At 49.8% G+C, this 9,656-nt stretch overlaps 2 protein-coding genes across 2 annotated transcripts; one reads left to right on the forward strand and one right to left on the reverse strand.

Annotated features, from left to right (window-relative positions):
- The first annotated feature begins 1,164 nt into the window (after positions 1-1,164).
- LOC123098322 (probable 2-oxoglutarate-dependent dioxygenase AOP1.2) lies at positions 1,165-2,657 on the forward strand. Its single transcript, XM_044520289.1, has 3 exons — positions 1,165-1,665; positions 1,770-2,094; positions 2,171-2,657. The coding sequence occupies exons 1-3, from the start codon at positions 1,313-1,315 to the stop codon at positions 2,438-2,440; spliced, it is 948 nt and encodes a 315-aa protein (XP_044376224.1). The 5' UTR covers positions 1,165-1,312; the 3' UTR covers positions 2,441-2,657.
- A 128-nt stretch (positions 2,658-2,785) lies between these two features.
- On the reverse strand, positions 2,786-5,568 carry LOC123098321 (cyclin-A3-2). Its single transcript, XM_044520288.1, has 8 exons — positions 5,006-5,568; positions 4,327-4,559; positions 4,154-4,229; positions 3,987-4,063; positions 3,722-3,752; positions 3,490-3,642; positions 3,277-3,411; positions 2,786-3,202 (listed from the first exon to the last, which is right to left on the reverse strand). The coding sequence occupies exons 1-8, from the start codon at positions 5,369-5,371 to the stop codon at positions 3,131-3,133; spliced, it is 1,143 nt and encodes a 380-aa protein (XP_044376223.1). The 5' UTR covers positions 5,372-5,568; the 3' UTR covers positions 2,786-3,130.
- Between the last annotated feature and the right edge of the window lie 4,088 nt (positions 5,569-9,656).

Here is a 9,656-nt window from a genome sequence, read left to right on the forward strand (position 1 = left end):
GTGTTTGCATGATATTTGTCCATCCGTTTAAGAAAATGTATCGCGGACGAAGGTGGCAAACGCTGGATATATGGCTTTAAGGTGTCCGCAAAAACGTCACACGGCCACGGACAAATACTATATGTCCGTTTTAAGGGTCCCTAATCCTTCTATCTGCACAATTGGCCTTTCTTTTTGGACAACGCTAACGTCCACACGTGTGGTGGGAGTCAAACCCGCCCACACGCCATATAACACACAGACTACGCCATATCACGGCATGCATGTATGTGGATTTTTTTTGGATTTTCAGTTTTTTAAATGTTTTATCTCTTAAATAAAAAATCCGATTGGAGATCCGTTTTCACCATTAAATCCCTCGCAACGAGATCTTTGAAACTAGATCTCATATCGATATATTTCGGCGAATTTTTTTAATTAAAAGTTGCCATGTGTATTGCACATGAATTGCCATGATATTTACACTGAAGTTGCCATAATATGTTTCAGCAATTTTCTTTTACATTAAAAGTAAATTTTAACATATTATAAAACGGGAAATTAAGAAACTAGACTTGCCATGCACCATAAACTAAAATTGCCATGATACATGCACTTAAAATTGCCATGGTTCATACAAAAAATTATTTTTATGGTTAAAGTACTGGAATTGCCATCATAAAAAAACTAAAATCGCAATGATCTACAAACTAAAATTGACACATGGCAATTTTAGTTTAAGCACTATGGCAACTATAGTGTAAACATTATGGCAACTTCTGGGCAAAAAATAATTTTGTCGAAACATATCAACATGGGGTCTAGTTTTGAAGATCTCGTCGAGACAGATTTAATGGTGAAAACGGATTTTTAATTCGCTTTTTTAATTAGGAGATAAAACATTTTTAAGCCGAAAACCAAAAAAAATTCTGCTGATGTCATCTATTCATACGTGGCAAAATAAATGGTGATGGAGACGTGTGGACGATGTGCGTGTGGACGTTAGTTTTTCCGTTCTTTTTAGCTGTCTGCACAATGCGTTGATACGCAACGCTCTTGCGTATATTTGCGGAGTGAAAAGTATTGTGGTGGCCGCCACCCACGAGGGGAAGCGCACCCCGCTATTTGCGGCGGGATCTGATGGATCCAGCCGTCCGCCAAACTAAAAAAACGGAAGAGCGTCGCATGATGAGCAGCTATCCCACACCCAATCCGCTGACTTGTACTCCTGTATAACCAGCCGTCACCTATCTCCATCGAACAAACCAAGATCCCAGAAGCATCCCACACAAGCCAAGCCAAGACGACGGCTCCCAGCAGCAGGCAGCAGCTGATGGAGATCACCAAGGTCGACCTCCGCGGACTAGAGTCCGGCGGGGCGGGCTGGGTGGAAGCCCGGGACGCGGTGACGGCGTCCATGGTGGCGCACGGCTTCGTCGTGGTGGCGCACGACGCGCTCGGCCCGGAGCTCCGGCAGGCGCTGTTCGGCCGCGCCATGCCGGAGATCTTCGCGCTCCCGCCGGAGGCCAAGCAGCGGAACGTCTCCACGGTGGGCCCCTTCCGCGGCTACATCTCCAACGTCCCCGGCACCAACTGGGAGAGCGTGCGCCTCTCCGAAGTCACCGACGCCGGCCGCGTCCGCGACTTCGCCGACCTCCTCTGGCCGCAGGGAAACCCCGCCTTCTGGTAACTAAGCAGTGCCCACCATTTTTCTCTAAGTCCGTCGCGCAGCCGTCGTGCATCCATTTTGGCATGGTATGCCCATGGTGACTGTGTCCGTGCACGTGCAGCGACACGATTATGTCCGCGGTCAAGAACGTGTGGGAGCTACAGCGCACGGTGGAGACGATGATCCTGGAGGGCCTCGGCGTCGGGGAGGAGCACATCGGCGCGCATCTGGACACGCTCGCCCACGTCGTCCGGCTGTCGCGCTACGGGCCCCCGCCGGACGCGGAGACGAGCATGTCCCTGCAGGCGCACCGCGACGACAGCATCATGACGGCGATCGTGCAGCACGGCGTGGAGGGCCTCGAGGTGCAGGCTCAGGACGGGATCTGGCTCGCGGTGCCGCCTGAGCCGGACTTGTTCACCTTCGTCGCCGGCGAGCTGTTCACGGTGAGGGCCGCCGCGCCATCGCGCTCTCCTTTCTTTGCTGCAGTGCACGCGCGTCTGACTGACACCGCCGTCGCAGGTCGTGACTAACGGGAGGGTGCCGGGTTGTTTCCACCGCGTGAGGACGCCGAGCAACCGCGAGCGCCTGTCGGCGCTGTTTGGCTGCCCGGGGAAGGACGGCGTCCTTCTGAGCGCCATGGACGAGCTCGTCGACGATGAGCACCCTCTGCTGTACCGTCTCTGCACCAACGACGGCTACACGACGTTCCGGCACTCGGATGAAGGGCGCAAGGCCAGTGATCCATTGAAGGCCTTCTGTGGGGTGGAGAAGGACGATCACCGTTCGTAAGTCAAGCTCACTTCACCTCACCATTCTGAAGTCGTCAAGCTCTGTTATCCACACCATTCTGAAGCCGCAAATGCTAGATTACCCATGTAATAATCGCGACACCATTCTGAAGTCCTACTGCTACTGAACTTTACTCAAATCGCTGTCAGTTATCTCTTCGATTAAGCACTTTGTGGATGATAATTACTAGTACGACATTACCGGCTGATCTTATTCAGTTTACTGTTGTGCACACGTTGACTTGCTGATGGCAAGCGCAATATTTGCTTGCCCCATTTCAATTTTGAGCATATGATGATCACTTCATCAGTGCTTTCGTTAAGCACGATGTATGCAACAAAAACATTGCCTGAAAGCTTTCATGCGGAATTTTATCATTGACCACGGCACCACCAACATGCTAACCTATGTACAAAAACATTCCGGTCACACGTTGATATCAGATTACAGATGAGCTAGATGGCTGCACTGTAAATGCAACCGAAATGGCACGATTAACTACGTACAGGTGGCCATGAGAGATTCTTGCTAGATCAACCCCTAATCCACTAATAATGAATTTTCTGCCTTAGCCTGCAAAAGAATAGGGGATCTAGAGCAAATCAGCCTTTTAAACCCTTTTTCCCTGAAAATAAGGGATCCGCTCCCTGCTTCCATCTTATGTTGAAATGAAGCCGCATTGTCAGCCTTTCACTTATCGAGGTCTTTGAGGAGAGATACCGGAATTTCTTCCGGCGAGGCCATCATCGACACGCACCCGAACTGTACAGTCACAAAAAGAAACAATTATGAAAATGCATGTAACAGCCAAAGAAAGCGGGGAGAGCGGATATCACCTTACGCTCACTGTACTTGCTCCTGATGGCCTTCAGATTTGAATAGTGTCTGCCCAACTGCAAATCGTGTATCCTCAGGATGCAACTGCTGAGATCAGAGACCTTGTAGCCCGTTTTCTCTTGCAGCGTCAAGTTCTAGCAGACGTAAATGTCAGAACAAACACAAAGCGAAGCATAATGTGGATTGATTCAGCAAGATTTGATTAATCTTACCCAAGGACGAATCTTTGGGCTGATTGTGAACCTGGCTAAGAACAGACAGGCAGCAACAATAGCTGATGGCAGGAACCTTATGCAGTCGTAGTCTAGCAAGCTCAATTCCGCGAGATAGCAACACATAAGCTCCAACCTTTTCGCACTTGCACACTGAAGTTTGAAGGGGGAAACATGTTACAAAACTAAGATTAAGAGAAGCAACTGCTGAAGGCTTAAAAAATGTGCTTACATTGCCTCCACGACAAGATATTAGGAATCTTCTGCAATAGACATGTATCAAACGTTAGGCTTATGAAATTCTTTTAGTCCATTATGGCAGTAATCATGCTGCTATTTTCCATGTGATTTAAACATGGTAACTATTCCCTCCGTCCGGAATTACATACATCGGTTTGAGCGGCAAGTAATTCCGAACGGAGGGAGTACTTGACATAGCGATGATAGTTGATAGGTATGTGCAAATTTAATACGGAAATTTCAGATAGAGCACGTACAATAGAAAAGTTCTTATGGTGGGACTCCCCATCTGAAAGTTGAGATATTTCAGTATGTCAGCCTCCATCTTCACCACCTGCAGTGCATACAAATTACAAATTTATCTCCACCATTCACACCAGTGCTAGGAAATTTACCAAAAATGTCAAGTTTAGCAGAAGGTTACCTGCTGATTGGTGTATGTGCCATCAGTAATGTCACTGAATTTGTCCAGCTTAGGAACATGAATTTCTTCGTACTTCCTACAGCATTAAATTTAGGCCGTTGTAAGTTGGCCAGTCATGGTAAGAGATGACAAAGAGAGGCACAAAGGAGATAGAGGAAAGTTTAGGCCCATACGCAGCAACAAACAATGAAGCGACACCAAGCAATTGCAGCCTGTCCCGGGTAATGACACTCGCCGTGAGGAAGCGGTCAATATATGAAACCGCAAGGTAAAGTGTGTCAACCAGAAGATTGAACTCGTCAACCACATCCACCAACCAATCTACTAGGATCCCCCTCATAGTGGCGCTGATGTCTTTCTGCATGGCCACCATATAGTCATCCCTCGGCCTCCTCAATTGTTTAACCTGTAATGTCACATAATGCAACAAAATCACAAATAATGTCCCTCATTTTTGCCACGGTACACCGGGCTATATTGCATTTCATTCATCGTAATGCTAGTACCTTCAGACAATAAGGATGACATGTACAGTACAATTTTTTCCCAAAGACTTGTTTTTCTGCTAGTGAAGGTGGAAAAGCACTAGAAATGTCCCAATCTAACAGTAAAAGATGATTGATTCGCCCCCCAACTCAATCCAATCCCCCAAATTCCAGAATGCACGACTACTACAAGATAACGCCCCAAAATTCCAAAATGTGCGATACCATTTATCACCTTGACATACCAACAGGACCGAATCCGACCACCACACCACGAACTTCGCACCCCATAAACAAGCCGACCTCTAAAATGACTCGGATTTCCGCACGCATTGTCAGACAAGAAGATGAATCGAGGAACCCTCACCTCCAGGGACCGCAGGTACCCGTCGATGTCCGCGACGTACGGGCCAACCGACGCCTGCGCCGCCCCGGCGTCCGTCAGCCTCGAGGCCGCCGGGCGGGCGGCAATGGCGGAACCCTCCCGCCTCCGCGCCTCCTCCTCCACCGCCGCGGCGGCCGCCTCCCTGGCCGCCGCGCGCGTCATCGGCTTCGACGGCGCCCCCATTGGCGCCGCCGATGCGTTGTTCGCGGTCGGGGCTGTGGGGAGCTCGGCAAGGGCCTTGCGCTCCGTGCAGCGCGGCCTCTTGCGGGGCGGCGGCGCCGTGCCGGCGGTGTTCTCCTTGTCCTCCGCCGCCCCCTGCTGCTTCCGGCGACGGCCGCGTGGCTCCATTGCGTTGGGCGTCGAGTTTTGGGCTTCGATTGGCCGGGGGTTTGGGAGGGTTCACGGCCTGGGCAGGGGGAGGGGATGGAAGGAGAGGCGGCGGGTGCCTTCAGCTTTGAGAGAAGGGTACGCGGTCCGGGTTTTCAAAACGGGTGTCGAGCGGGAGTTCAAATCGAAATGGGAGATGCCTTTGCCTAGCACGAGGGAGGCGTTACGAGTTACCGCCTGCCCAGCCTGTGATTGACTGGTTTCCATTTAAGATCGCTTCCCCCGTTTCTTTCCCGAAAATTGAGTGCGTCGCCGGGCACCGCGTGAGCGAACCGTTGGAGTTTTTTTTTTGACTGCACATATTATATTAATTAATACGTAAAGCAAGTACAATTGCATACATACATGCAGAAACTACCAGAAAGACCGAGACATGACAGATGTCCAGAAAACTTTGCGAAAAGAACTCCACACAAAAGAATATTAGAAATAAATCTATTGGAGTCCCTGCAAACAACCAAGTCTGAAATCGCCGCCAACCACCAACGCCGTCGAGACGCACATCGGCGGAAGAGGCAGAGCACCAGCAAACCAAAATCCAGGGTAGCGCCATAGCGTTGTAGGCGTTGTGAGTCGAAGACCAGACCTATAGAACAGGCACTTGACGATGTGGCATGTCAACCGAGGATGTTCCCCACGCCAACCTGGATCCAGATCTGACGCATTCCGTCGACGTTGCCGGGGAAGAACGCCAAATCTGCAGCCGTCGGGCCACCAACTCTGTACCAGCATCAATCTGCCCCACTTGTCGGCGCCGCCATGATAGACGACAACCGCCAGACACAAGAAACATAAGGCCTACCGGTCCGAACGGACGGCAAGCAGACGAGACCATCGGCTCAACGGCGTTGCCGGAACGAATATCGCCGTGGTGAGGAAGAGACCGAGGCCACATTATTCGACGCAGCACCAATCTCACCAAATTGGCTCTACTAGACGAAGAAGATGCCCTAAATCAATGAAATAGCGGGAAGAGAAACACGAGCCCACCCCTCTCCACCAGCCGCCGGAGCAGCGGACAGAGAGGGGTGGAGATCCGCGCCTCACCGGCGTTCAAAGAAAGGCAGGAACTGCCACTTCCATACGAACCGTTGGAGTTGGGATAGATGGGTGGTGCGCTGCACGGAACGAAAGGCCGCGGAAGCCCTAGGGTGGAGGGGGCATGACAAATGAACGTTTTGGTCTTCCGATCAAAAGAAAAAAAAAGGTTTTGATCTTGGGCTCTTGGCACATGTCAAACACATTCCTCCTTCTCCCAAGCCTGGCAGCCGCCGCCGTCACCACAGCTTCACTGCACGCCGCCGCCTTGGTCCCCCTCTTATTCCTCGTTCGAGGGCCTCGGCGGCGGCAAGAGGAGCAGGGGCCCGTCCGTCTCGTTTTATTTTTCTTAGTTTTTCGTTTCCTCGGTGACATTGATGAGGCGATGGCGTGTTGTACTAAGGTATCTCCAGCCACTCATAACCTCGAGGCCTGATCCGACGCTGACGAAGAGCATGTGAGAGTTGGTGTCCTCATATTTGTCGGTTCCCTTCAAATATTGGCGGTTCGTGTATCTTTCAGGGAGAGCTATTGGTTGGCTATTGGTGTAGCGATTTCGACATCTTCTTTCGTGTTGTTCTTTGGCTTGACCCAGTTGTCATTGCTAAAACCAGCGGATCTCGGGTAGGGGGTCCTGAGCTGTTGATCTAGGAACAATGATAACAGGGGGAACATGAGACGATGTTTACCCGGGTTTGGGCCCTATCGAAGAGGTAAAACCCAATGTCCTACTTTGATTATATTGATGTGACAGAGTATCAAATACAAGATGATCTACCTCGAAATCGTATGATTGTGTTCTAAACTCTAAGGCTGGTAATCTTGCCTCTAAAGACTAAACCTCACAGCTTATATATGCACCGGGGGTACCTAGGTTACACATATGGTAGATTGCCAATCATCAAATGCTACTATTTCATCATGGGCAGGAAGTCCAAAATCTTCTTTTTCAGGTACTCCTTACTCTTTTTTCCCGTCGTCCTACTTTCATTTCTACGAACCTTCTATCCATAACGAGTTCCAAACGCCGGCTAGCGAGCTATCCTTGAAGTACATGCCAAGTCTTCGGAGGTTTCCATCTTGATCACGCCGAGGTTCACAACTTTCAAAGTCCTTCCTTGTGGAGATCGATATTCCGTAAGCTCGGCCTGTGGACTGTGGGTCGTACATGTTAGCACCCCTTAGTCCAAGACACCGTCACCGGTTTCTCCAACCCTATGAACTAGGGGTGATGGATTACAATCATGTTCTGTGTGGGGTGATAGTCCAGCTGATGCTGCTTTAGCGATTTATACATCTCGTCTCAAGGGGCGAGTGGCTATTGCGGTCTTCAAAGCCTTATAAATAAAAGCTTCACCAAAATTTTGGATGGCCAACTACTCCCTATGTTCCTAAATACAATACATTTTGGTAGCTCAAATTGAAGTACTAAAACATCTTATATTTAGAAACGGAGGGAGTATTTGGCAAGGTAATGCTATGCCTAAAACCTACCAAACTACCAAAGGTTCACGTGCGTACCCCCTTGCCTCTTGACTCGAGTGCACATGTGACTGAACCTAAACTAACGGAACTCAAGGTTGGGGATCCTAAGCTAGATGTCTTTAAACAAGGATTACAGAGACATAGGGATTTTACCCAAGTTTGGGCTCTCGGAGGAGATAACGCTCTATGTCTTGCTTGTGTTTATTGCGTTGGAATAATTACATAGTGCATATATCTACCCAGAGATTGTAAGTATGATTCTACGAGTCAGGCCCCTTGGTTATAAAGTTAGAGGAGGGTCCTAGGGTACATGATCCTAATCGGACTACGTATGAGAAGACAGAATTCTCCATGGATCCAACGTCTTGGAGTATACATTAAGTTTTCTGGATCTTCCTTATGATTGTGATGGGCTTCTCGGAGTGGCATGGGATGGAACCGGCAAAGGGGGTCCTCAGCCCGGCCCACTAGGCCGAGAGTTGACATGGTGAGAGGCCGCTTAGCCAGGACACCGTCAGTAGCCCCTGGATTGGTTGTCAAGTCTGGTCGCACCTTGGCTCATCCGAACTGCACATCATCTTTAATCGATGGTCTTGAAACTGGTTCAACGAAACCATCTTTTGCCATATCAGAGGTCCAGCGTCGAGATGCATCCGAAGTGACCTATATCACCTCGGTCTCTGACAAGTGCTGTCAGAATTGGATCTGAGCTACACGTCGGAAATGTTCACTCGCAACCGGCCCATGGGCGCAAAGTATTCCCGCGCTCACGGTGTGATGATTATCCAGTCTGGTTCTGGCAATGCAAACCAGTCTTGCCCACGGGCCCACATGTCCATGTGGCGTCCTTGACCTGGCTATCCACGTGACTTGTGGACATGCGTGTGGGACCCACCAAGATCACGTCCATCAAGAGAGATCGTGCATATCAGAAGGCCCACATGCGTAATTAACGCATAAGCATGGGGAACCGAGGGGATTTACTACAACATGGCGATGATTGCTCACCCGCCGCTTCGCATTTCCCCTTCCTATAAAAGGAGGGAGAGAGCATTATGCCCCCAATCTCTCCTGCCATCATCTCCTTCCTCGTGCCCCTGCTCTCATCATCCCCGCACACATGTTCGCCCCAAAAGCAAAGCATTTCGCACGCTGCCACCATCCTTGACCTCATTGTCGGAGAGAGGAAGCTCCTCAAGGGAGGGAAGGCGGTGAACACCGACAAGAAGCCATCGATAGTCACCCAGGCCCAGCTAGACCAGTTGTCCAAGGCCGACTATCTGTTGCCACCGGAGCACGCCTTCGCACGTGTTGCGCTCGTCTCCAAGGGAGACAACATCTGGTCCATCATGGTGCCTCAACCCCACGTAGCAGACAAGGAGTGGGTTGATGACCCACAAGTATAGGGGATCAATCGTAGTCCTTTCGATAAGTAAGAGTGTCGAACCTAACGAGGAGCAGAAGAAAATGACAAGTGGTTTTCAGCAAGGTAATGTCTGCAAGCGCTGAAATTGTAAGTATTAGATAATTTGGTAGCAGGATAATTTGTAACGAGCACGTAACGGTAACGGCAAATAATATCCAGCAAGATAGCCTAATCCTTTTGTGGCAAAGGACATGCCAAAATGGTCTCTTATAATAAGCATAGTGTTCTTGAGGGCACACGGGAATTTCATCCAGTCACTTTCACCATGCTGGCTTGATTTGTGCTCACTACTTTGAT

This window comes from Triticum aestivum, chromosome 4D, assembly GCF_018294505.1.
Source record: "Triticum aestivum cultivar Chinese Spring chromosome 4D, IWGSC CS RefSeq v2.1, whole genome shotgun sequence".
Lineage (NCBI taxonomy): Eukaryota > Viridiplantae > Streptophyta > Magnoliopsida > Poales > Poaceae > Triticum > Triticum aestivum.